The sequence below is a fragment of the Gasterosteus aculeatus genome, chromosome 7, assembly GCF_964276395.1.
Source record: "Gasterosteus aculeatus chromosome 7, fGasAcu3.hap1.1, whole genome shotgun sequence".
NCBI classification, from domain to species: domain Eukaryota; kingdom Metazoa; phylum Chordata; class Actinopteri; order Perciformes; family Gasterosteidae; genus Gasterosteus; species Gasterosteus aculeatus.
The window spans coordinates 5,286,239-5,314,020 of record NC_135694.1 but is presented as its reverse complement, the minus strand read 5'-3'; the positions used below and the strand labels follow the sequence as shown (position 1 = coordinate 5,314,020).

General features: G+C 46.2%; 2 protein-coding genes and 1 long non-coding RNA gene across 3 annotated transcripts; 1 reads left to right on the top strand and 2 right to left on the bottom strand.

The window, feature by feature from the left end:
* Window positions 1–6,924: 6,924 nt before the first annotated feature.
* On the top strand, window positions 6,925–7,534 carry LOC120822727 (uncharacterized). Its single transcript, XR_013468471.1, has 2 exons — window positions 6,925–7,094; window positions 7,200–7,534. It is a non-coding gene; the product is annotated as an uncharacterized LOC120822727 (long non-coding RNA).
* Window positions 7,535–9,557: 2,023 nt separating this feature from the next.
* LOC120822874 (carboxypeptidase Z) lies at window positions 9,558–15,170 on the bottom strand. The gene is made up of 11 exons (XM_040182829.2): window positions 14,755–15,170; window positions 14,273–14,302; window positions 13,416–13,790; window positions 12,233–12,460; window positions 11,913–12,145; window positions 11,473–11,634; window positions 11,173–11,331; window positions 10,958–11,093; window positions 10,635–10,774; window positions 10,272–10,371; window positions 9,558–10,091 (listed from the first exon to the last, which is right to left on the bottom strand). Exons 1-11 carry the CDS (start codon window positions 14,825–14,827, stop codon window positions 9,733–9,735), a joined length of 1,995 nt encoding a protein of 664 aa, XP_040038763.2. The 5' UTR covers window positions 14,828–15,170; the 3' UTR covers window positions 9,558–9,732.
* Window positions 15,171–16,320: 1,150 nt separating this feature from the next.
* On the bottom strand, window positions 16,321–20,574 carry gpr78b (G protein-coupled receptor 78b). The gene is made up of 3 exons (XM_040182808.2): window positions 19,390–20,574; window positions 19,155–19,268; window positions 16,321–18,417 (listed from the first exon to the last, which is right to left on the bottom strand). The coding sequence occupies exons 1-3, from the start codon at window positions 20,058–20,060 to the stop codon at window positions 18,180–18,182; spliced, it is 1,023 nt and encodes a 340-aa protein (XP_040038742.1). The 5' UTR covers window positions 20,061–20,574; the 3' UTR covers window positions 16,321–18,179.
* Between the last annotated feature and the right edge of the window lie 7,208 nt (window positions 20,575–27,782).

Below are 27,782 nucleotides of genomic sequence, written 5' to 3'. Positions count from 1 at the left end.
CCATATTCTCTACTATCTTTAAAGAGCAATGAGAAATTACCTCATGCCATAAAAGATTTATCACCGCAAAATGAGCTCGCTGCACCTGACGGCGGATCGCTTTTGACTACTAATACGAGCTTAAAGTTCATGTGCAGAGAGCTACGCTTAATCAACTTGTTAGTGAGAGCATGCCGAGATGAAACGCTGGCCTTTAGGGGCTGCATTTGTTTCACGAATCGCCCGGGTGCTGCGCTGTGCCGGTTCAGTTACCCGCTGGATGCTACGGACAACACTGGTGCTGCCGGCTGCTGCACATCAACCCCGAACGTGTCGGTGGAACGGCACTAAGGAAGCTCTTTGGAAACGCTTTGGTGTTCTCTTTGTGATGTTTAACCGACAGTCGCCTGTTGGTGCACACATTGCATTTCCCTTTGGTAGGACATTTTACTAACAGCACACAAAAAGTATTTTATTTTGTTGCTATACCTTTAATCTAATCAAAGCGCCGTCCCGTGCGTGTGCACCCGAGAGGAGAACCAACGCCTTTCCATGAATATCAGATATTCCTCAACCATCAAACCACCAAACATGAAGCAACAGAGTGTATTTACACTAAAAGACAAGTTGTAGAAGTAGCTCGACAGAAATAAACACCCCCCCCCCCATCAAGCTACAGCGTGTCTCTCCGTCTGAGGGCGTGTGCTACAGCAGCAGCCTTCTTTAGGGCCTAAAGTTCTTGTGTGCTTTTAATGTTCAGTGAAATTTGGTCCGGTGTCACGAGCAGATTTGACTCCTCTCGCGGCCGGCGTTCACATTCCCACTCCGCTGTAAACATCTCATCACCCCGCGTTGCCGCTCCGCATGATTCTGGGCAACTTCTGTGTGCAAAGAGCAACCCTCGGCAAATCATCCAACACTTTACCCTTTGGAGCCCCCGTTGGCTTTAAGTGGCCAAACGCCATCCTATTTTATTCATGTTAAAGCACTTCTGGCCTTCTCACGGAGCAATAGTATAAGCCTCTCACCCCTTTTGCTCTCGCCGACTGTCAGCCGGATCACATTTCTCTCCTTCGTCCGAACGTTTTCCATTTAATTAAATTCTCTGAGCAACAGTCGTAACATCACAAGGCATCTTCTTCTGCGTCTCTGTCGGCTACGGAGTCGGCAGTCGGGCGGGCGCGGGATGAAATGGGCGAAGACAGCTTCGCAGTCGCCGGGGGTGTTGTTCTAAGATCAGGCTGGAATCAGAAGTTTTGTCGGTTTCAGTTAACCGGGGCGCTGCTAAATGGCTTAAGCCAAGCATCAGTGCACCCGGCGGAGGCTGTGGGATATTGCTGCATGACAGCTAAAGTAGCCGGGTGCATCGCAGACATGTAGTCGGCCTAAAGAGCCCTCGGGGTTCGTCTTCTTCATGACTGATTTTTAAGTGTTTTGTCCCTGGGACACAGCGATAATGTGCATTAAGATCAAGAACGCTTATTTCAATTGTGCTTTTGTGTTTTTGCACCGGCCCCCAACATTTCTGCAGTGTCCGGGCGGTGCTCTCGCTCACGTGGCTTCAGGTGTGCAAACGTTGGTCCTCGCTAGCGTTTTGTTGCCAAGAAGGAATTTGTTGTTTTAAAATGAGTGAGAAAGCCACAGGATTTTTCCTGCTGTAAACATGTTAATAGTATGAATATACATTATAGAGAGGAATTTTCCATCGGGTCTGTTAATACAAAACGTAGTTGTGATGAAATGTATTCTTTCATTTTGCCATAAGAAGACCAAAACCAACAATAAATCTGTTGACACGATTGGACTTGCCCATATTTTTGGTTTAAAGATGAAAATATTTTAAATGATATATATATGGGTAAATCATCTCCTTGATCATCTGACAAAACAACTTATAAAGCAGCTCAATGCAAAGAAATGTGGGTCCAGAGATTTTATTTTGGCTGTTTGTGTCCACTTCCGTTTTTCCTTCCTAAGGACACCACATGGAGTCAGTTTGGGACACTTGCTGTGCTGCGTCACTCCTCATGCAACATTTAGAGGCCTCACCCTGCATTCGGTTTAAGTCCATGCGGGTGAGAAAGGGGAAAGATGGGCCAGCTGATCGGTAAATACTTAAAATGACGACGCAGTAACAAGAAACCTACATGATCAAAGATCATTTCAAAGCCCCGGAAGAGACCCACAATATGAAAGTGTAACACAACACCTGGTAGGGTGACACAACATCCCTACGCTCTGACACAATGAATTTAACTCCAGGTAGAAAAGACTGCAATTATTATTCATACATTCATGTAAAGGCTCTAGTTATTTCCAAAAAACGCAACCTCAGACCTCATCAATCAACCCCAGAACTTCAGAATTCTACTCAACGTGGGATTTCAAATCCCTCAGAAACACATTTATTGATACTTGATACATTGGTATTGTCAAGAAAATAAACTAGATTTGTCCTGTTGCTAATGAAGCTTCACACCAAACCCGACCTGAGTCACATCTACTCAACCATCAGGTCTACAAAGAGCAGGCATCCCTGACTTTACCAACGTGATGGTCCCGTCTCCCCTTTAGTCTACCAGGCCCAAGCCCGAGACTCTCAGACTCCGTGTCCTCACAGACCTCCCCTCTGATCCCGCGGTGTGGGAGACCATCTGAGCGTTGCAGGAATGAATCAAAACAAACGAACACAATCAAACTCGAGGAGGAACCGTCAACAAACACCATTTCTTCACCCGAGGCTGGCGGGTCAGATTAAAGCCCGTGCGGCCTCTTTGCGGGGTGACCCCGTGACCGTCACGCCGAGGGAGAAACCCCAAAAGACACCAAACAGCACAACAAAGAAACTCCCCCGATGCTCGACGTACACAAGCACCGGCAGTCAGACGGCCTCTCGTTATCCAGGAAGTGACTCACAATCGAGCAGCTGTATTTTCCATCGTCGCGTTCCGCTGCGGTTGGAGATCCCGGCGCTATTAAAGCGGAATCACCTTAACCCAGTTGGACCGGCTCGCGTCACGGCCGAGGGCTTTTCCACAAGAACGTTTTGATGGGGGTTTTGTACACACTCGCGCTCGACCGGTCGCATTATGCTCGCTTGGCGTGTTTCCCCCTGAGTTTGTTCAGGGTGGGTAACAAAGAGGGTGGCTTATTATCACCCAGCGGAGGAGTTGTCTGCACACGTACCATTTGGTAACTGCTGGCGCTTTAACAAGCGGACTGAATTGGACGTGACATTGAGCCGTTATTAGGAAATGAAATGCTTTTTCGCGGCGATCGTGGGAGTTTTAAAGGGCCCGCGAGGGAGTTCAGTGACGTCCACAAAGGTGCAGACGTCGTTGTTCGAGCCTCTCGGTCAGCAGTGAAAGGGTCAGTGACAGCCTCCGTGCAATCTGGAGTGAAAAAACGAGTTATAGTTCTACACCAAACAAGTATCACGTCCTAAAAGAGCAAAATTAACGTTCACATGCTCACTTTGTTGGCAGGTAACAGCATCCGCTCATTAAATATAAATCAAATGTCTTTCAGCTTGCTCTGAAAGAAGTGAAAGACGTATGGAACCTAAAGTTGTTTAAAGCCTGAAGCTGCTTTTACTGCTTTTTAGCTTTTACCGCCAAAGGCCCAATACGAAACCATCTGCATGAAATCAATTTACAGAACTGCTACAGAAAGTAATGCTGGATTTTTAAAAAACTTTTCTACTGGATATTCTCCACTCTGTCCCTCCATAAGTATTGACAAAAATGTAATAACTGCGCACCACATTCACACGGTGGACTGACTCTTGAGGAGGACATAAGCGTATTAAAGCTCCTGTGAGACCGGCCTCACTGGACTGAAGCGAGGCGCTACCTGCCTACTCGCCTGCACACTGATGCTCATCCAACCTGGCAGCTCGGGACGACTCTATGCTACTTTCTCAGCAAGTAATTGGTGCCCGAGCCAGCGACCTCACGTGACGTGGGCGACTCGGAGGGGGGGGGGAACGGTCCCAGAGGAGCAAACCGGGTCAATCCTATACGGAGTTGTGTACGTTCTCCAAAAAAGCATGTGACAAGTAAGACCGGCCGTTCATCCGGAGAGAGAGAGAGAGAGAGAGAGAGAGAGGCTCAGGCCCGTTTGACACAGTGTTTTGGTTTAGACTTCGGGGGCCGTCACCGCCTTCGTCTTGCCGGGGAGGGATTGCGGAGGCATTTTTCCTTGAGGAGGCTAATTTGTGAAGCAATGGAGCGGCCTCTTCTAAGCTCACCGGTCGGGAACACTTACTGCACTGTTACGTTTCTCAGAATGTCACAAAATCCACCTGTGAGATTGTGACAGAGCACCTGTCAAACATCTTCTGAAAATGGACGTAGATCTGATGGACCACTTTGTGCCAGATGTGTGCTGGCAGCTGTACACAGTTTATCAAATATTTATGGGATTTGTGAGTGCATTTTTTTTCCACCAATGCAAATGGCTCAAATCACGAGTGGACCCAGTTTGTTCCCATCATGTGATGTGGTCGAACGCATTGAATCATTGTGTGCACAAAAAGAAGCTTTTTTAAATGATGTCCTAAGTCAGCAAACGTTCAGCGGATCCAACAAAATACAAATTGCTGATAAAACAGTAGAGATCAAGAGAGAAATCAGTCAGGAGAATTGATTTTTTTCTCCAGCTTTACTGTGGTGACTCTCCATCGTGTCCTTTTGTCCTCAAGATCTTTAAAGATAATAACGAGAAATAATATGCTAAACATTGGAGGGAAGAACATTTGCGCTCGTCCCTTTAAGCATCCCTGCATTATTTTTGCATCACAAATGAATGAATCGATCAATCGATTATAATAACAATCCCCGTTCAGCTTCAGAGAAGCTTGCTCTGTAGAATGAAACTGAGCGGCTCTAGAATGGAACCGTCTGTAGAATGAAACTGAGCGGCTCTAGAATGGAACCGTCTGTAGAATGAAACTGAGCGGCTCTAGAATGGAATGTCGTCACATGAAGAATCCTGGAACCATAAAGCTGAACACATTTCCTTTAACTACAGACCAACGTGAGTTAGTTGATAGTTGAGAGTTAGTTAAAGATGAAGTACTTTTCTAAAAGCAATCGTTGTGGAGTAATGCCGTCGTCTTATTCAGACAGCAGTTTGACAACAGACAAAACAGGTGAGGAAAAAAACAAAAAAAGGGCTCAGAAGTGTTTTTGTCACTACATTCTACATTTTGGTACTGTAAATAGGACGTTTCTATCTGAATGTTAGGCTACTTCACACGTTTACTCCGCTACAGTTCAGAGGAAATGTTTACACTCCTTTACATAAAGGTGGAAAACACTTTCCAGGCAAAGATTTTGAGAAAATAATGACTCAACAGCAGAGAATTCCATAATACCAAAGCAATACCTTTTACTTGTAGCCTACTACAGAAAAATATAACATTATATATATGTATGTGTATGCTGACTCCATCTTGGCAGATGTTCTGGATGAGAAAAAAACATCTGAGGGGCAAAATATCGAAATGCTGCACAGCGAAACAGGCAGCTACCGAATTCAGAAGATGATCGGTGAAGGGTCCTTCGGCAAAGTAGTCAAATGTGTAAATGTGAACACATCAAAGGAAGTGGCCGTGAAGGTCTTGAAAACACAGAACAGCGTAGTCAACACAAGAGAGGTCGGATTATTGCATTCTTTTTTTGACTATCTTCCTAACTTAGACAATAAAATCATAAAATCAGCTGCTGACACCATGTTGTGTGATTTTTCTCCTTTTCTCCACCGCAGATAAAAATGCTCAACACAGTGGCCGTTCTCGACCCAGCCAAGACCAACTTGCCCCTGTTCCTCGGGTGGTTTATACACACTGGAATAACCTGTCTCGTTTTCGAGATGCTGGACAGGAGTCTCCATCAACTGTTGTTGGAGAGGGAGGCCGAGCCACTGTCTCTGCACGAGATACGTCCGATTGCACAGCAGGTAGCGGCTAAGAGGCACTAGGCTCAGTTGGACCAAAAAGAAGTGAGATATCCAACGATGCGGCTCTTCTCCACGTGTGTCCACATTTCTTCCTTTGTCTCCGCAGCTGCTGACGGCCTTACACGCCCTGAAAGGCATCGGCGTGGTTCACTCGGACCTAAAGCCAGACAACATAATGCTGGCCAACCACGGCGAGGAGCCCTTCAGGGTGAAACTGATCGACTTCGGCGGGTCCTTCTCCACCTCCGAGGACGTACACGGGTGTCTGATCCAACCGCTGGGCTACAGGTGGGTTCTGCGGGGGTTCTGCCTCGCTGCAGCTTGTGTGTGTGTGTGTGTGTGTGTGTGTTGTCCGTCGGAGGTTGCATTCTGCGCTTAACAGATGCTACGACTCTTGTACACAAAGGGCCCCAGAAGTCACCCTCGGCCTCCCCATCTCTGAGGCCATAGACGCATGGGGTCTCGGCTGCCTGCTTGTGTGGCTGCGCCGCGCCAGCCACCCGTTTTCCATACGCTGCGAGTACCAGTCCGTGAGTACCCCAATGTGTCTGGAGCTCAACGCACAGACCTGATTTATACCACCTAAGGTCGCTTTGCCGTAGTATGTCGGCTGATTCTTTGCATCCCCTCTCCAGATGAAGGATATTGTTAGAATCATCGGCCAGCCTCCTGGTCACATGATCAAGGCCGGTTCCTACAGCAAAAAATACTTTCTGATGAACCAGCACTGGTTGCAGCCAGCAATGCGCCTGAAGGTATGTTAGGGGACTGATTCTCTGTTAAATGGTTAACACACTGACTTGTGTACTCCGTTCCTGCAGACTGAGAAGGAATACGAGCGGGACACCGGCATCAAGCCTTTAGTCTGCACGAGGTCTTTGGATAGACTGAATGACCTGATAACGGTGAGCGCTCCATTTCATGAGTAAAAGATAAATCACTAAGAGGGAGCCGCTGAACAGGATTCCTTTGTTTCAAATCCAGCTCGACGAGGAGATGCTGAGCATTGAGCTGGATGACCAGATAGAGTTTGTGAGATTCCTTAAATCCCTCCTCCAAATGGACCCTGTGAAGAGGATCACTCCCAGGGAGGCTCTCCGGCTGCCCTTCATCACGATGGCCCACCTGGAGGACGAGTTGGACACCAGCGAGTAGTAAGTTGCTGCGTCCGGTTAGCGGCGCGGTTGGATAGAATAGAGTGAAAGTGACTCTGATGCCATGGACTCATTCAAACCATTCATTCTCCTGTTTTATCAAAGTGTGAAAGAGTCCTTCCGGAAAATGCTGGTCTGCCCAACCAAGGAGTCAGAAGAGGAACAACCTTCTGAAAACGAGACCTTAGCTGACAAGCCACCCGACAGGTGTCCACGACTTACAGCCGGGCTGAAGAGAATCCGGAAGTTCTTCGGCAGGGTTATGAGGGTTTGTTTGTGTTGCAAGAACAATTAATTCTATGTCTTGGTTTGCAGAGTAACTTACAATGCAGCCTTTTTGAAATGATGTGAATGAATCTGTTCTGTACGGATGACACCATGACAGTTTGATCATCACAAAAATAACCTGTTCTAATAAAATAAAACTAGTGCTTCTAAAATAATGGCGTTCATTTCCATAATTTTTTCAACCAAGTTTTGTTCTTTTAGAGCCTTTTGACCATTGATTCATAATGCGTCAAAGGAAACAGCAGTTTCTGCACTACTAACACAGAATCAGTTTATTAACAGCGAGCCTGTAAGCTGCCCGACCTTTGTGGGTATTATGCAAGTATTATTTTGCTCAGTGAAGCATTTTCTCAAATCAAGTGCATCCTCAAAGACAACTTCATATTTATACAGATAAATATCTATGCCTGGCTCTTAATACTGCAATGTTAAAATGTTAATAGAGTTTGCAGTGATGAAGTATATCCGCATGTTTTTGTACATGCAGCTCTGCACCAGCGGGTGGTGCAACGTGCGTTAGAGTGGCTTTTGACCTTGACACCAGCAGTCATTTGGTTTCCTGCAAACTGTATCGCAAAAAGTATTTTCCACCGTTGCACGTAAGATAAGCAGACGTGTGATTAATAGTGGCTGCATTGCATGTCTTCTGGTACAGGACTGTTGCATATATTTATTCTGAGCGTTGTGAAATGGTTGTATTTAGTGTTGCACGAAAGCCGCACTAAACACAGAATCCTTCAAATAACGTCAGAATTGTAAAATTGGTCGTATGAAAAAGGCTTTGGTGAAAGTTTTACAATAATGCGATGGACTTATGGCAAAAAGTTGTGTCCGAGTTGCCTTTTAATTTTCAACAATCACACTTGTGAGTAAGCGTTAATTTCCCAAATGAGACAATTGCTCTTGCAGCTCGGTTTCTAATCATGGAAAAGAACATTTTAAAGCAGGAGCCGTGTTGGTGTCACCTATTCAAACAAAACATACAGAATCAAATTCTGAAATTAAAATCTCTGTACAGAAAAGGACGGATGAAGTCTTCGTATTACTGTAAAAGCCCCTAAAGGTCTTTCTATGAATTAAAGCACTTTCATATTGGTCTATTAACATAAAGTAATTATTTAAATTTGAACTACATTCAGATTTACTCCCTGTAATTCTAAGCTATCTAACTTCCCCGTCTCAAGGTAGCGTTTTCTCTGTTGTTTTGCACTTATTGAAGGTCAGTATCACCAATGCCGTTGGTGCAAAGTTCAGAAAAGACAACCGTTTCTAAACACGCGTTCATGGAGAGAGACATTGTTGGTGCCACCTGACAGTATCTCCTCATGCGTTACTGCGACTTTGTGGAGCATTTTCCAGCTCTACTGTAGACGCAGGTCCCTCTGCTCGGCCAAGCGGGTTTTATGCCAAATCATGTGTTGGTGTTTAGTAATCCCCCCCCCCCACCGAGAAGCCTGGTGATTTTCTATTCACCGACTGGTCAACGGGTCAACCAGTTCACGGAGCCGACGGATCTCTGGGATTGTGCAACGGTACGCCGCGACCGTTGCACAATCCCAGGCGATCATGTGTCCACTTGGTTTTGTTAAGGAGAAGGTGTTTTTTTTTGGTGCATGAGATTATTTTGGCTGAGCTTTTATTCCTACATTCTTAAAGTCTCGTCTCTATCAAGGTCCTGGAGCTTTGTTTTAGCCAAATAGACTCTCTCGCTCCTTGTGAAACAATTTAATGATTTTAACTCACCGTCCATTAATTTCTTACACTAAACATTTAGAGTTTTCAGTGGAAATTTCTAATTTCATAACAACTCCAATTATGTAATGTTTATTTGAAGTTATCATAAGGACATTTTTAATATTCCAATTGAATTGTGCCTATGTTGTATATTCAAATGAGAATTAAGATGTGTAAACAGTACAGCAACAATTAAACAGTAACAAATCCTAAATAAATACTCTTTTTAACTATAAAATATCTGAGCCTTTTGTTAAGAGAGACAACTGCAAGAACTATTGTACTTTTTGTACAAATTGTACACTGTGTGGAAAGAAAAACTTTGGTCACGAGTTGATTAAAGCTGCCCCCTAGTGGCCACCTTGTTTCATTACCTACTAGAATTGTTATGATGTTGCCACACACGTGCCTTCCCAAAATGTCAAAGAAAGATTGAATGAGTGAGCTTATAGATTTATTTCCGCTGTGAAATTGTTATAAAAGTTCTTTACATACTTCTATTAACTAAGTATTGTTGTGGGTAAAAGGCTCAATGCTTTGACTCATTGCAACGTCAATAAAAAGCAATACATTCTACGCTGCTTTGTGGACGCTGGAGGAGTCGACGCCATCTTTCTTAGTAGTGCTTTAGCAGCCAGGTTGGCGCGGGGCCTCCCGGCACGACAAAGTAGTTCCACCACCAGGGCTTCTCCGCCCTTTCCTCGCGGTTCTGGCTCGAATCCGACATCAGGGCGTAGCGCTCGTACTGGTTGTACGGGTCGAAGCGGTCGTGGGTGCCCGTCAACGGGCCGTCCTCATCCTCCTCCGGCGGGTCGAGCTCCGGTGCGGCTCTCTGCAACACAAAGTCCACCCGGCCCGCCGCAGGCATGCGCCGGGGCAGGTGGACTTTCTTCATGCTTCTGGAGTAGCCGGGCGCCGAGGCGGTCACGATGTGGATGCCGGGGGTGAGGAGGCGCCAGTAGTCTCCGTCTTCAGCTGGGCAGGAAGGGAGAAGGAGGTTTGGACTCAAATACATGAACGGAGAAGTACATGAAGATTGAGTCCCATAACTATATGGAGTGAATACAGTAGGAGGCCGGAGGGTCCCTTAATAGAACAAGTTATGTTGGCCACAACAAGGACGATTTCAATTCGTTAGCGGCTGGTATTAATTACCTGTGGTGATGTCATGCCGTATTCCTCGGACCGATATTTGTGCACCTTTGACGGCGTTGCCCTCCTCATCTTTAACGATTCCTTTGATACCTAAATGGACCTGAGGAACAACGCGAGACGGGTGAGATTTTCTGGCCGATGCATCCGGCCGTTTCCCGCCCCGCTAATGTTTCCCGACCTTTGAACTCTGCTTCCTGTCATGCCGGTGCGCGTTTAGCGCCCTTTCAGTTTGCATCAGGTCGTCTGCCCAACGCCCGTGTGCTTTTTGAATATGTCGTTCAGATCGATCCGTCGGATCGGAGCGCATCACAGACAAACATCTTGATATCAGACCGAACAACGGAACCAATGTCATCTTCTTACCGCTTCCATGAATTTGATCAAAGCCTCGTGGTTTTCTTGCCAGCCGACATACAGTTCCTCTTCGGGAGGGAATTTATCACAGCCCAGCTCCACGGTCAACTCGAAGCAGTTGGTGTGGAGATAGTTGAAGTCTTGCATGCCTGAGGGAGAGACAAAAAAACAAAAACGGCTTTACCGGGACATCTGTGAGAATCCACCTCTCGGGGGTTCCTCCTCGCCACTTTATATCACGGCTGGTCTTACAGCGCCCTCTGGTGGCTTCACCGGACAGCTTGCTTGTATCAGAAATCGCCACCAAGACACTTTTGCGACGTTCAACTCACCACCTGCAATGCTGGACCACTGCGCTCCATTAACAGTTCCCTTGGGGCTGTTCGTATGGGACGTCCCACACTGGGCATTTTCATTGGACATCGTCTCGTGTGCAGTTGCATATGTTCTCGCGAGAAGCTTGAACACCTGAGGGAACAAAATAAACTCCAGGGTCGATTGTCGTCTTTGGAAAGAGCCGCGATCGCTTTTCAGGGCCTGCGCCCACCTTGTCGTCCGGCGTCGGGGAGAACATGTTGCGCTCCTGCGGGTGTTTGGACAGGTCGTAGGGGTAGGACACCACCAGGTCCCCGGCGTGGAAGTTGGCGGAGAGCACGAAAGGGATGGAGCGGATCCATTTCATGACAGCGTAAGTCTCTGGTGCGACCTGGATTGCGGCATTGAGACTTATTCGGACCAAGTCTCAAAGAAACCGGATTTAAAGCAGCGGGGCGGTTCCTCGGCGATGTCGCCCGTCACACAACGAGGCGTCGTTTGTGAGCTGTATGGATAAGGATTCATACCGTACCTTACCAAACCAGAAACGGTCTGGGATCGGGATGTGGTCGGTGCGGTGGCGCTTCTGTCTGCGTCGGCCGTAAGCGATCGAGGTCAAGTCCGGGAAGTTCCGGTTCAGGTCGATGTTCTGGGCGTTGCTGCGGCCGATGTTCCAAGATTCATATCTGGGACCCTGAGGACGTCAAACATCGGTGTTGAAGGAAATTGAAGGAAAGGGCCATTTGCAACTGGATTACCGCTGGAATGTTTATTTACAACTCATCAGGACAGATATCTTTAATAAAGATGTATTTATGCACAGGTGTACTAACTAAAAAAGGGAAAAATATATCCGATTACACGTTCAACCTCATGTTCTGGGTATTTTATGTGTACGTATGTGCATTTTTCTGGGTATTTTATGGGACATGTAGGGCTTCCTCTTGATTAAAAAGCTCGATGAGAACCAACCTGCTCCTCGTCGTCCCCATAGTTGTTGTCCGGGAGTCCAGAAACTGCCGCCTCGTATCCGTCGGGGTTCATGGAGGGCAGAATGTGGATGCGGGTGGTGTTGACGAGGGTCTGGATGCGCTCGTTGCCCAGCTGATACTCTGAGCACATGTGCTGAGCCAAGTAGATCAGCAGCTGGCGGCCCAGGACCTCATTTCCGTGCATGTTGCCGATGTACTTAAACTCTGGCTCGACTGCGGAGGGTCACATTTTACAGAAGTGTATCCCCACGCGCACACACACACACACACACACACACACAGAGCACAAGCTTCACTTACGCAGTTCATGTCGTCCGGGGTTGTTTGAGAACTCGATTACCAGCAGCTCCCTGCCCTCCGTGCTGCGGCCGATGCTGTAGGTTCTCGCCACGTCGGAGCACCGCTCCTCGATCTTCTTCAGGACGCCGACCATCTGAGCGTTGGTGTGGTAGGTGAACCGCATCGCCATGGCCGGGTCTTCCGCAGGAGCCGTTTCCATGCTGTCAAGGGCCTCTGCGTCCTCCTCGGCTGTGAAGACATCGCCGTGCTTTTAGATCTAAATAGTGACTGGCCCACATATTAGAGCCATCAAACTGCCCGGCTACATTCTTGCAAGGCTGCCAGGCTAAAAATAGATTGTTTGAAGAGTCCGCTACGCGGTGCAGAAACAAAAACGTCTGTCTGCCCTTATTTCTGGATTCACACAATGACATGTTTGCACGGCGTCAAGTGTCTCTCAAACAGACCTGTGCAAGTTTAAAAGACCCTTTTCCATTTAGAAAGAGTTTGAATGTGGAGGCAGCAGCCATACCGCTACTCATCTCTTTTTTTCACTTATAAACCTCCAAGACTCACGTTGAAGGGATGAAATTTGATGATGTGAGGAAAAATGTATGTGTATGAATTGTGTAACACGCTGTAGAGAGACTTCAGTTTGCAGTGGAAGTGAATGTGGGAATAATTATCAAGTAACTGAACTAAACTCAACACGCCTGGAAAGGTTTTTCTGCACAATGAAAAGAGAGACATTTGTTAGGACAAGTTAAGCGGTTCATTGTATTGGTTAACTTTAAGAGTGTTACACGTGCACACACTTTACTGTAACAGAATGTTAAAATATCATTTAATGCTGAACTAAGCTCGGCTGCTCTCACAAATAACGTCTGCTTTCAGTGGCAGAAGAGTTAAGAGAGAGTCAGTCTGTGGGGATTTAGGGCTCCGTTTGCACAGCTAGGCTGCTAATAAAAAACCAGGACAACTGCAACATTGCCCAGAGTAAGAGGAGGTTCAAGTGGGAGGCGTCTTGAGTTGGATTGTGCATGAGAATGTGTGCAAACCAGATGCCTGCTGCTTTGAAACTCAAAAGGACTACGCTTCCTCGGGGTTCTCCTGCAGATGAAGTCCAAAGGGGTAAAAAAACTAAAATATTCGGTCTTAAGAAGCATACATTCAGGTGGCTTATGTTCACATGATGAGTTCCCACCTCTGAGGCCCTCCAGCGGGTCGTAACATCCCTCCTGCTCGCTGGCAAAGAAGCGGTCGCAGTCCAGGAAGTAGGGCCAGGCCATGTCGATCCCCTCGAAGGCGTGGCCGCACCTCTTACGCACCGCCTCGCAGGCGGCGCGGCAGGGCTTCAGCACCTTCTCCTTCTCGCACCGGGGCGCCAACACGGAGCAGCCCAGCATGCGGATGTCAGGGTTGCACACCCCCCCCAGCAGAGACTCGGCCACGCTCACGAGGAGGTACTCGGCGCCTGACTCGGCGTCCTCGCGGGTCTTGTGGCCGAGGATGTTGGGGAACATGGTCTGGGGGTAGGCCATGTCGTCGCAGTAGGACAGAAGCACGTCCGTGCATTTGGCTGAGCGAGGTGGGGACAAACCGGAGACATTAGGAGAAGGTGCCCAAACTCAATCTCCCTTTAGGGGAGTGTTCATCTGACACGCTTAATGATGAGCACTCCGTGTGCTGTCTTCAATCATCTGGCTCCAAATGTTTCTATTATCTCCGGAAATTAGAATATGAATATTTGACACCGTCATTAATCATCTAAAAATACACATGATGGACTCGTGGCTTTCGCGCCAGATTCCAGGCCCAGTGAGACGTGTGTTCTCAGCCTGTTTAGCTGTTAAGATAATGACTCACAGGGATGCAACTGCAGAAACCTTTGACCCACCAGGACGATTAAGAGCCGGATCATTATGACCCGGGATGAAAAGGTGAGTTTTAGGCCCAAACATCACAGAAAGCTCCAATTGGTGAAGATCAACCGCCCGAGAGATGAGCGGCATGCTCGGAAGACATCCCAACCCCCCTCCCCGGAGCCCAGGGGGTACTTACGTTTGTCTTCCACTGTTGGCTTGCACTGCCCTGCAAGACACATCAGCATCGTGGTCATTTACACTGCGGCAGACACTAGATGGCAGAGTGGTCTCTGCAAATGCTTCAAGGTGGGCCACGAAGTTCTCTGCTGGATCCGTCTGCGGATCGGCCGCTCTTTAAAAGGCCTGTGCGTCTACAGACGTGTCATCAAAGCGCCGAACGTTCAACAGATTTCACAGGAATGTAACTCTTGATCCATGAAGGTGAAAAACAGCATTTTATCTGGAATATTAGAACCGCGTCATGCTGCAGGCCTACATCCAATCACTAACTTTGTGTGCCATTAAAGTGTCTTTAAAAAGCGTAAAAAGCGTTACTGCATAATAACGAGCTTCCGAAAGCTCAATCTGCACATTGTGTCCAATTCCTGCAGCGGCTTCCGGGATGCACGTATGATGATAATAAAAGTATCTCATCACGTAAAAGCTGCACAACTTTACCTCGAAATGCCGGGTCACACCGCGGAGGATCGCACGACACGAGCACCAACAACTGCAGGAGGATCAGCAGCATGACGATCGCTTATATTCCGTTCCGATGTGGCACCTCGCGCGCGCGCAGCCAGAGGTTGTGTGTGTCTCTGTGTGTGTGCGCGTGTGTGTGTGTGCGTGCGTCGGTTTCCCAAAATCTGCAGAAATGCCCCCCCTCCCCTTGACTTCCCTCACTTCATCACGCGTATTGCGCTTAACTATCAAGTTACATCAGGAAGTGGCTCTGGGGTGAAAGGAGGACGAACCGTTACGTGTGGATGTTGTTACGGCGCGCATGAAATTTGATTTATAATGTGTTTACAGAATCAATAAGAGAGTAAACGTCCCCTTCGACCAACCGTATTCATTGGACGTTGTCACCTCACGTCCTCCCCATAAACAAGAGTCACGTGACCTTATTCGAGCAATAACGGACACCATGTACCAAGAAAAAGGGGTTCTAATCAAACGTGCCTGAGGGTCAATACGTACTAAAAATGACCTTAGTAATATTAACACATGCGTTGCTCCCCTTTTCAAAAAAAAGAAAGACATTGTGAAATACAATGAAACCCAATGACAGGCACGCCTCATACACCAATTGGACCACTGTCCATTCCTGCTTGTGCAGGAGTTTCAAGCATAATGGCCATAGGACGTTTTGGATGATCGTCTGAATTCTTTTGGGTCAAACTTTACCATTAAACCGCCAGGAAATCAACATCAAAACCGACAAGATTGTTGCAGCCATCCCCGCTATGTCCGTGAAAGGCCGTGAACAAGTACTTCAAGCCTGAAAATCCGCCTGGATGGAACAATGATTCTCAAAACGTACCGAGATAGAGAATCCTCTGATTTTAAACAGGATTCATCAATTTTCTTCTAGTCAGACGAGGTGATTGCCACCTGACCTGATTTTTTCCGGTTTGACCTCATCATTGAACGGCTCTGCGTCCTGGATTGATGGGCAAGCAGCATGTGCTTCTTACACTGAGCTTTGATGCGTTTGGCTTGTTTTACTCTCTCTAGTAAGTAATCATAGGGTCTTCTCTCCGTCGAGATGAGCTGATCGCTATTAGCATAATGGGAGGCGTGATTATTCATCGTGCAGGCAGGCGGGCGCAGAACTAATGCCAGGACCCCTGGGTTCAACGCTGGATACAGTATATTATCCTGATAGCTCGGCCCTCTGGCGGTAAAGAGCAGAGTGAAAATCCTATCCACATTGTCCATTATTGCACACATGACCTTTAAAGTGCTTCTTTTACACATTTCTCCATGCACACATTTCTCATTGGAGCAGTTTTTATCACCTTTTTTTCTTTTTGCAGGGTAAGGTGATTGGGATTAATCAGGTGTTGTGTTAATATTGGCAAAACCTTTGGCCTCAGTGCCACCACCTGCTTTTAGCGTGGAGCGTTTGGAATCAGAGGTTCTGGCGGTTTAGGTGATTCCTTCAATTCATGCTGCAAATAATTACCAATCGTCTGCACTCATGAATAAAATTAAGTCTCAGGCGGAATGAATCAGAATCACTAATTGGCAAAAATGGATCTTTGACCCGTGTTTTTAATTACACTTGGCAATAATGCTACTGCAACATTTACACCACACACTGTACATCATCTTTTATAGAGTTTGGGCCACAAGGCAAACGAAACAATGTGATGCAGAAACAGACGACAGTCAACAAGTTATGTTTCCTTTCAAGTATACCTTTATCCAGCTATTTGGAATATCGAATAGATGGTTCTTTCATAAACATCGTGATTGATAAAAAACAATACTTACCATTTGTGATTTAGTGTACAAGACTTTTAACTGCTTGAATTCAATTTACAGACTTAATTGAACTAAATGAAATCAAAAGGACATTATCTAGATTAAACGACATTACTGTGAAAACATTAATAATTGTAATAGCTTTATAATTGACAGCTTTTATTGCACATATTCCACTTACACGCTAGTCACACCGCCAAAGAGGAGCTGGGGGATAACAGGAGGGGAGGGGGGCTGATGCATGTGCATAAAGTACATTCAAAAGAAACATATTTTTAATTAAGAAGAGTAGATTTTCTGGTTGAAGTATAGAACCTCTGAAAAAGTCACATATTCAAACCTGGCACATACACAAAACGGTGTGTCGAAAGCACTTTGAAATCATGTATATGCTACACCACGTTGCTTACCTTTTATCTAGACAAAAAGTCGTTCCTTTACGATGCAAAATATATCGTATAACATATTGTAAATATCCATAGAAACATATTTTTTCCAGTCAACTGGCAAAACTGACCGCAGTCGTACAAATACTTTTCAGTCAAACGTGGGCTGCACGTCTCTACTACATTCAGTTTCAAACTCACGCCTAAAAGGAGAAGTTGCGCGACGTTCTAGGATTTTCTTACCCGAAAGAAATCCCACGGAGGGACAAAGCCAATGATCTATGGCTCCTACTAACAAGTGTGTCGTCATATGAACTCTTGAGCCCCCCTTTCCCTGGATGTGGGAGAACGCCGCTTTAGGGAGTTAGATTCTAATAAATCAGTTCAACGGACACTATTGAGTCCACCTGGCATTCAAATGTCCTCATCTGTCAAATTGAAAAACATCACTTCATTATCATGAACCAGTGCACTTAAATTCCCTGTCAAACAAACACAACCCTACTGCTGAAACCTGTTTTTTTTTTCAAAAAGGAATGTAAATGTCCATGACCCATTGTATAAGATCAATCAAAGAGCACCTCTGGGGTGTCTGCTGGAGTCATTTAGATGCATACCAAATGGTATAAGAGCCATTTTTAACTGGGAAAATGCAACAACAAGATGACTAAATCTGAAAACAAAAGGGTGTATAAATATCGAGAGATGGTGTTGCTGTTCTCACTTGTTGACAATAACAACAAACACAGAACACCACCCTTTTATATCATGGTGTAAGCGTGATGTGCCTTTGGCTCCTGTGTCTGGATCGGAGAGAATTAGGCAAAGTGCATCAATATTGATGCTGCCAAGTGGTCCAACGCGGTCCGTGCGGCACGTGGCAATAATGTGCAGTCTCTCAAGAGTGCGTCGTCCAGAAGCAGGACCTTGTCTCTCCTTCTCTTCACACCTTCGTCCACCGCGGCGCTCGCCGACCGTCGGCCGTCCCTGAAGAACTGCCGCGTGTCGTACGGAGAAAGAGGGAGCCTGCGTCCACGTGTGGTCTTTCACCTGCAGATTGATCTTGAACCTGTGACTTATTCGGTGAAATGGATTTTGTCTGGGCCGCCGCGTGTCTGCGTGGGCCCCTGCCTCGTCTCCTCCTACCGCCCACCTTCTTTTCCGAGAGGCCACCTTTTTATTTTGGGCCGGTAGCAATTGGATCCACCGTGTCCGCGCGTCCGCCCACTAGCTGATCCTCTGGAGGCAGTAGTCGTTGTCCGTGTCCAAGGAGCTGTTGTGTCCGGACGAGGGGTACAGGTCACGGCGGAGCAGCCTGTTGACGACGGTAACCAGGACCTTCTTGTACTGCTGACGTAGGAGGGAGTAGGCGAAGGGGTCGGACGCGGCCTTGCTGTACGTCAGGCACTTACTGATGATTCCCCAGTGGCGGTTGATGTCCACGAAGGGGATGAGCTCGGCCAACCTGGCAGGGCGGCGGCGGAAACATGACAACGCACATCTTAGTGAGGGGGCTGCTTTTTCTCACACTTTTTAAATGCGTTTAAGGGAATTAGGACTTTAACATAAGGGACTCTACGTCGTGTAGAAGGAAGGATAGTCTGACAAATCTTCAAAGAGCATAATATGATGTTAAAGTTATTTTTGGCCTTCTTTTGATTTTTTTGTCAAGGGGTTTCAAAAGGGTTAGAGTGAAATACGACACACTGTAATGTGTGGAACGCTTAAAACTTGCCAATAATGAAGGCAAAGCTCAAATGCCATTTAAAATATATGTCAATGAGCACAATTTTAATGTAAAATGTTTTTTAGTTATTTAATTGTTTGATTTTCTTTCGAGGCATTTTTAACCAAAGTGAATATAAACAGTGCTTCATGATCTGCTAACAATAGGAAACAAAAATACAATGAAAGCATAAAGTTACTAGAGAAAGGGAGGCATATTACACTTTTACCATCACTAACCGATCATCTAAAAGCAGAAGGGAGGCATGAGAGATGTTGCTCAGAGGTTATACAGACGCTTTTTCCTTGTTGGTGCCTTTCCTCTTTCCACCCAAATGTCAATATTTCTCTTCTTGTATTTATGGTCCTACATGTTTTTACATGATGACGCAGGCCACCAATCGGCCTCCCTCCTGCAGAGACTACACAGTCTATAGTTGCACGCGAGTTTTGCAGAGAATTATCAGTTCGACTTACCTTGTAATTACATAAGGAGCGTAGCAGATGATGAATGAGCCGATGAAGATGCTGATCTTCTTCGTGGCTCTCTGCTTTCTCCTTTTTTGCTCCGCTAAACATCTTTGTTTGACGCTGAAAACAGCAAAACACTATTAGACTGTGAATTATACATTTGGTGCAAAGTGAAGAAAAAAAGTACATTTAAAAAAAAAGCATGCGTGTTAATAAAAAAGCCAGGGCTCCGTGGAACTACCTCGGGTGGATGTCGACCAGCAGGAAAAGAGTCTGCATGGTGATAATGTCAATCCTCTTGCAGTGGAACCGGGCGACTTTCAACACCTTCAAGTAGGTGAAGCACAAAATGAGCAACGACAGGGCGAAACTGGTGGCGTGGAAAACGACGGTGAAGATCGCGAACTTAATCCGGTCGCCGCCTTCTTCGCGCGGCTGCAAGGTGCACGACGCGTACGCGTGGTTGTAGTTGACCCAGGAGAAGAGCAGCGCCGTCAGGGAGAAGGTGAAGGAGTGCAGCCAGGAGTAGCACACCATGATCAGCGCGTCCTTGTAGCGCATCTTAGAGGAGTAACTGAGCGGGAACACCACCGCGATCCACCGGTCGATGCTCAGAGCCGCCATGCTCAGCATGGTGTTCGCGGTCAAGAAGGTCTCCAGGAAGCTCACCGTGTGGCAAACGCAATCCGCGAACGGCTGCTGGTCCCTGATGATCCCCACCACGGTGGCCGGCATGTTGAGGACGGTGATGAGGATGTTGCAGAAGGACAGGTTCATGGTGAACACGCCGGGCACCTGTCGGCGTATCTCGGTGCTGTGGACGAAGCATAGCAGCACCAACAAGTTGGACGACAGCGAGACGAGCGCGACCGCGATGATGAACAACGCGAAAAGGGTCTCAGCAAAGTCCATGTCTCCCTGCGGAGAGTCCGCCCGCGGGGGTTACCCGCTCCCTGTCGTGGGTGACGCGCGCGTCGGATCAACCATGGTCACACCAGGCGCACATCCCTCCGTCGAATGCTCCTCGTCCTTAAACCCGCCGGCGTCCCACTCCAACTTCCAGGAGCGCTGTCCAGCGTGCTGAACCCAGCTGCCACCACCATGCCTCTCCCCGCGCGCGTCGGGGAGTTTCCATTAACGCCCGACCGGTGGAGGCGGGGAGCTTGGCGGAGTGACGCTCATCGGAGGGATGCGGCGGTGGGACTGGGGGGGGGGGACCTGCATGCCTCCCGAAATGACTGATTCCCTTTCTTTTTTTTTCACTCAATCACGTGGAGATCCGGAGACGTGGGAAGAGCGCGTCCTTGTCACAGAACACCCGAACGCGCAGCGTCTTCCTTTGGAGAACTTCTGTGTTCAGTGTGGATACTCACCCCCCCCCCCCCCCCCCCCCCTCCCCACCACCACCACCACCACCCCGCCTTCCGCCAGGTGTTTCATATCTTTGCGCAAATATAAATCAATCAACCCCAGTGAGTTGTTCACTTGCGAGTTTCAATGTGGATCTGGAAGCAAAGGGCGCGGAGAAACGCAGCTCCTGGATGATTGGAGACGCGTGTGCCGTGACCAACCAAATGGCACCAGGTGCACGCGCGCGCTCCGGATAGGCACGGGTGCAAATAGATTCCTTTTCCTGAAATGAATTATTGATAGCCCCCGTGGCGACTGCACATTCACTGTGGACGGTCGCGACGTTAGTCCGCCACGTATAGAAATAGAACAGAGAATATACATGTTGAGCTAAAATCACAGTTGGATTTTGTGGTGATTATGTTTAGGGTGGAATGTAGTTGGTGGGCCCACTGATGAAACCCAGTTGTCTTATTTTCTATACTTCACCTGCCGACCAAACCCCCCTTAAGCAAGCAACTCATCAATCAACATCACACCCAATTCTTTTGTCAAAGGCACATGAGAAACTGTGAGAACAGAAAGTGTTTCACATCTCGCATCTTCTGAAATAGTACCTCCGGCAGGCAGTTCATCCGGTTGTTTGGTGGGAAATCCTATTGAGATATCGAACAATCGGCATTTCCGACATTCTAACAATTGGTTGGAAAAGAGTGCAAAATAGATTTGAGTTCAACGCTGAGCATTAAAAGTCAAAAAGGTGTAACGTGCAACAGAAGTGTTTGTGAGTCATTCCCGGTTCTGGAGAAGCCCGTGTAGACAGTGACTCACTGGGGTCAGACGCTGCCTGCAGGGGTTGGCCATATCTTTTTCTCATTTTTATTGCCTTCCAACACCCACTTGTTATGAGGCCTGTGGCGTTGTACCACAGTCCCTGTACCCCCCCCAATTAAGTGCATTGTTTTATTGATATAAAAGAGTGCTCGCTTTACTCCGGGCTTACCTGCTTGTGAGTATGTAAATGATTAAATGAGTCAGAATTAAATATATTCAAGGGAAACCCTGAGGCAACAACCTTCCTTTCAGGATCATAATCAACCACGAGAGTCGGCGTGTCCCAGCCAGCGGGTGTTTTGGAGTCAGAAAGTTAGCGAGACAAAGCAGCAGTGGGTGATGTCAGCCCCTTACAAACGAGTGATCCAATGCTACAGCTGGGCTCCCAGGGGGGAAGTGCTAAGCTATTTATAGGCCTGATTGGGTGTCACCTCGAATATAACTCTCAGCGCCGGTGTATTACCTAACCGAGGTTTCCGAGCGAAGCACTAAAGTGCAGAAACGCAAATGAGATCGCTTTAAGAGGATGCTTTAATGTGAGTCGAGTAATCAGCCGCTGCAGCATTGGGTTTTCCTTTGAAAGGCCTCGAGGATCTGTTGCAATTTAAAAAAGAGGGTGGGAAGCTAATCTCCAGCAAAATACCCCAAAATGCAACTAATTATGAGTCAGAAAGAGTAAAGAAGTACATCCTTTGGCGATAAGATGAGCTGGACATGCGCAATAAAGATGCAATTTGGAAGAAATGTGCTTTACACAACCATAAAATGCCCCACATGGCCAACAATTGACATTAGGGCAGCAATTCATGAGTATTACCAGCTGCGACAGCAACGCTGGTAATGTTTTCACGTGCTGAGTCTGTGTGTGTGTCTGTGTGTGTGTGTGTGTCATTGTGGTACATTGTGGTCCTTCGAGACACTGCTACTGTCAAACTAGCACAAAGTGGTTTGGGGTACTTTGCTAAGCGCTTGTATTGTTGTTCGTCTGTGGACCGATTCTGCGAACAGTCGAGCTTCGAGCGTTGAGCTCAAAATGACGGCAGCGTCTTTGAGATGGCTGAGGTCCGAGCAGTGGCGCTGGAAGTAAGAGGGCTGGAGGTGAATCTACATCTCTGGCCTAGTTTGTTGTCATCTCATTCGCAGGATAGTCTCGAACTTCGTTATTTGAAAAGGAAAAATAGAAACAATCCAATCTTCTCTGCTTTCTATCGTACAGACATTTGTTTGGTTTGAGGCTTTTTGTTGGCCACAAAGGGCCATCTGAAGATGTCTTCTTGTGGACCTATTTGTTTCATTTGTAATGTTTTACAGTGAATGTCGTGTTCTTGCAGGGAGAGCAAGACTCGCACACGCTGTCCTTTGCTTTTCAACCACTGAGCCCCTTTTATACTAATTGTGTGTTATATTGGTTTGCATCAACCTTTCCCCCCCAAAAATCCATTCATTTCAGTTTGATTGACTCAAAGTCATCAAATGAACCCATTTAAGTTAGCCATTTTTCAACTTTATTTAGCTCGACCTATTACGTATTTATCATTTTTGTTATCATTGGCTGCGGTAAAATTGGGCAACAAAGCATTTCATTTTGTTAAAGTGGAGGTAGAGGACGAGTGTGGACTGTAAAAAACAATTTTGTGGCCATTTTTGTGGCTGTCTTCAGTAGTAACGAGTGTGCTTGGTGGTAGCTGCCACAATAGACGTAAAGAATTGCCAAAATAACAAATGTATTGATCGATAAGGCCAGTTCATGGGTTTGCTGTACAATAATAAATATTTTTTTAAAGCTCAGATTGCACATCTGGCAACTATACAATGTTCTGGGACAACATTACTTTTCTGTAAATGAGTTTCATCTCTCTGTAAGTAGATTTTTTGATATTGAAATGAATTATCCATTAGCTGCCCAGGTAGCACATCAATTTAAAATCTCATCGTAATAAAACATGCAGAACCACTGTTATGTCTCTCTGCCCAGTTGCCTTCGGCTGTGCATACAAATAGCTCTGCAAACTTGTGTGCTCTTTATATTCATGGGGGAATATAGTTATATATCACCACACATCAGACGTTTACTTTTCAGAACAGATATCATTCATGATATTGAGGCCACCTAAACAGTAGGTCTGTCTAGATTCTCACATCAATATCATTTGGTATTTCATTCAGTTGATCTAATTATTTGGGACAGTTTCCATGAATCAAATATATTTCAGTTGACTTTGTGTCAGTTTAAAGATGGAGAAAATATAAGTGTTGAAACAGGGTCAAAAGTAATTTTAAAAACGGGCTGGACTCACACTCCAATGATCCAGTAAAAAAAGATCCGTATTTCAACTTATGCTTGTTGTTGCTGCTGCTGACTCGTCTTTTCTTTTTATTGCAGATACAGAACACATTTCCAAGTGCAGCGAGGATAAAAAAACAAAACAAGATGTGTGCCGGTTGTGAAGGACAGCTCAGGATTCTGTTTACAGGGTCGGTATTGGTGTGACAGATGGGCCTCCTCCTCACTTCTCAGTGTATGACAACATGCCTGAAGCACCACACAGACACAAAACTGGCCTCACACGTTGGCCAGATGCTTTTTTTATGTGTATGTGTGTGTGTGTGTTTGTTTTATGTTGCACATTATGACTGTTGAAACAGATATGACATCACAACCTACTACAAGGGCCAGTTCTTATTGACAAATGTTGGCTGTACAAGCTCTGTTCATATTTCAAAACGCTAACTATTTTTTAGCTAATTAAGCGTGCATGAGTTCCGTATGGTGACAAGTACAGGTTGTTAGTTATTATAAGTTGCTATATATTTATTTAATCTATCTGTTTCTTTGTCAGGGAAAATGCAATAAAACAGTCTAACAGGCTACAATAACACTGTAGTATAGATTGTCACGCTTTTTAGCAGAATACATGTCCATGTAAATGCGTACATGTTGTCTTTGTGAGCGTGTCTCTGTGTTTTAACCACATGTGCGTACGTGCGTTCACACGTGCATGATCAGATGTAACGGATACGAGGGCCCGTCTTATGTGTAACTCAAACATTGTTCAAAATCCTCTCAATCAAACGCTAATCAACTTAACTTACGCTTATCATGATGATACGTGAAGGTTATGAGGGACCATATGTAGGAAAAAAAGGCATTTTAGAGGCTCGTTTAGTGCCATTGTATTGACTACCTGCTGCACATTGATGATCTGTAATATCATTATGATGACATAAAACAATTTATGAGTTAAACATTCTAATGCATTAAAGCCTCCATCAAACCCAACTGCTCTCATGTGATTTCCATGCCATCGCAAAATCATGCAAATTGCACGGATGCGTACAGCACATACAGCACATCGTTCCTCACACAACGATGGTCTGATGTGTGCGATTCAGACTGATTTCTGATTCAATCACAGCCTCGCTTGGTCGACTCCTAAAAAAGAAACAACTGGCAACAAAAACATCTTTTTGCACCTGCGACACACCTGATATGATGATGTTATTGAAAATTGAGGCCCAGCACTCCTGGTCGGCAAACAAAAGGAGCATGAAATAGCTTCCCCCAGTGCTGCGCAGCTGCCACAGGTAAAGCAGGCCGGACCTGCGATGAGTCACGTTCCCATAGCAACGCCTAAGTCTGGGAAAGTTATCGCACCATCTCTGGCAACACATGCTCTCCCCATGTGGATGTAAATATAGATTGTGAAGCTTCTATTATCTGCGAATTATAATCCTTTTTTGGAATCTGTGCAACTGAAGGAGTATTTTGACAGCCTTCAGCGGCGTGAGCGACGTTCGTGATACCGTTTGTTTGCAGCGCCGCTCGTTCTCTCCCAGTCCTCAGATGGCTTGTTTCATCGATGGTGCGGCCCTCCGCAGGTGGCCAAAGCTCTGTCAACCCCCCCCCCCATGGCTTTGTTCACAATGAGCCCTCTTTTATGTGGAGACCTAAAGGGCTGGGCGAGGGAGAGGCGTGCGAGGTTGCTTTGACCCCGGCGAGGACGGACCCAAGTAAAGCCACATCTGAAAGGACTCCTTTAGTGTTTTATTAATAACCCGGTGGGCTATGCCCCGCCCATTTATTGATTTATTCATCAATCCGCTCACAAGTGCTTCCTCCGTGAAGCTTTGAAATGTATTACGCAAAGCTTCCTGGATGCCTTTGAGAAGGACATGAGGAGGAATCGTGCAGAAGTTGACTACTACCACTATTTGTAGTGGGTCTAAAGAGCTGGCTGAGATTTCGGGGGGCACAAACACATTGTTACTGCAGAGGGTCCGTGACCACACGTCTAAAACCGCCTCTCTTTTTTGTCGTCTGCTCCCGCCGCGCACGAGGGTGACTGCAACCTGAGCGGAACAGGTTGACAGTGAGCCACTGAGCACGTCGAGCAGACACACTGCATTCATTATCATTAGGCAACAGGAGCGCTTTGAAGCCAGCCGGGGCTCCAGCCGGCAGGCCGACCAGGCCAGCAGGCACGTGACGGCGCGCTCTGGCTCCAGCAGCAAAGTATGAAAAGAGCCCTCATTAAACATGCAGGCCCACCCGCGATGGACACATCACGTACAAAGCATTTTACAGGGACGGCACCGGGGTCACGTGACCAAAGATCTCAATAAGTGAACTCGTGCTGATGAAGAAGATGGAATATTGTTGATGGTGCCGGCATGTAGATTCAGGCTTCTGTTAAATAATTGAGTGAAATGTGTTGCGAACAGTTTGTCTCTCAGACTCTAAGTCGTGGGAAGTTATTTTTGAATTATTTAAATAATTTAAATAGTATATTCGTATAATAGGTTGTTCCTTCACTGACGAATCCTTTGTGAAGGTAAAATTTCGACGTTATTTTATTAAGAAGCTTGTGTAAATTCTATTTCTTTTTTCATCTGACTAAATCCTTGGATTGAAAGGGTCGGAATGAGGGACTTTCATTGCTAAGGAAACAGTTATGGCCAATTAAATGTGAATATTTTAGGACCTTAAACTCTGTGTTGATCAAAGAACATGCACACCCACACACACACATACAGACACACACACCCACACACACACATACAGACACACTGCTTGATGGCTGGCGCTCTAGTCCTGCATTGGGTACAGTGAGTACTATGGTGTATAGCTCTGTAAATGATCCATCACTCCGCCATTACGGTTCCCATCACTGTTATCTACAACAAAGGCTGCATGTAAATGACCCTCTGTAATTAGGGTACACATTATGCCATTACATTATCACACAGATGGAGTCCGTGGTGGGCATTTTATTGGATGGATGAGTGTGCATTGCTACTCACTGCTGCTGTTGGATGATTCATCCTCAGAGAAACTGATAAATCTGCCATTATTTCGAATGTCAGAGTTGTGTTAGTATCTAGTAAAATGTAAATATTGATGATTAATTGTTTCCTAAAATCTTCCTGAACCTCCAGTACTGACAAATCCCAGACCAAATGTAATAATAGAATATATTTTTTAAAAACACTTTCATCCCTTTTTACTTGTCATCTATCAAATGACTAACAATACTAATTTCCTGTGTATCCAAAAGCAGATTTTATATTATGCAGTTTGTGGGTCTGTGGTAGTGAGCCGCGTGAGGCTGCGTTTTTCACACATTCTCCATCTCCATTGAATGACATAATGGGATCTATAATTTTTCCAGCTCTCTCCCCGTGCTGCAGCCCTCCTCAGTGATGAATACACGTCTTTCTAGCTCGCCCTATTTCCCCCTCTCTCTCCCCACACACACACACACACACAAAACTGAATCCCCAGTAGTGGCAGTTTGTCCTGTCTCGGGCTCTTACTCATTCTTCTCTAACCTTTTCTGCGACCCGTCTACCTTAAAGGACAAGACTCCCCCAGAGTTTCCTCCCTTAAAGGAATCTGCTTCGACCGTTCCTTCGGGGGCCGTTTTCCAGCCTTCGAACGTCGAGTCCCACAGTCTCATGAGTCACCAAGGGCGCCGAGCAGGAGGGCAGCCGCTACACACACACTCACCTTACGCTCCCTGACACAGCAGATGCCCAGTCATGGGATATTTATGAGGATTTCACGGCAGCGTGCAGTGGATCGGTATGTCAGGTCTACAACAGCACAAAGAAAGCATGCTTCACTTCTTTTAACAAAAGCGGCAGGAAGGAGTCCTAAAACAAGTGGGTTAGTATTCATTTGAGCATTTTCTGGTGCTTGAAGCTTCAATAGATATCAAGATATCAAATATGGGTAATAAATACCCCTCTGGTCAATTTGAAGCTACCAAGCTTTTGGTAGATTCCGTGAGATGGAATGTGGCTAAAGGAGACCGACGTCGTCTTTTACTATCATATTATTGTAGTTCATTTTTAGCTTGTTACTTCTTGCAATCACATTCACACTTCAAAAATCACGATGTTTGTGTTTTCTTGTACAGATTATTTCGTCGAACAAACAAAACGTCTTTG

Bases quoted from the DNA above. Each gene is read 5' to 3' on its own strand.
- LOC120822874 (XM_040182829.2), bottom strand. From the start codon at position 14,827: ATGCTGCTGATCCTCCTGCAGTTGTTGGTGCTCGTGTCGTGCGATCCT. The intron at 11,094-11,172 runs GTGGGCGCAGGC...TTGTTCCCTCAG, and splicing joins CCCCGACGCCGGACGACAAG to GTGTTCAAGCTTCTCGCGAG. The intron at 10,372-10,634 runs GTAAGAAGATGA...GTTGTTCCTCAG, and splicing joins TGATCAAATTCATGGAAGCG to GTCCATTTAGGTATCAAAGG.
- gpr78b (XM_040182808.2), bottom strand. From the start codon at position 20,060: ATGGACTTTGCTGAGACCCTTTTCGCGTTGTTCATCATCGCGGTCGCG. The intron at 19,269-19,389 runs GTAGTTCCACGG...TGCTGTTTTCAG, and splicing joins CTGGTCGACATCCACCCGAG to CGTCAAACAAAGATGTTTAG. The intron at 18,418-19,154 runs GTAAGTCGAACT...CCGCCCTGCCAG, and splicing joins GCTCCTTATGTAATTACAAG to GTTGGCCGAGCTCATCCCCT.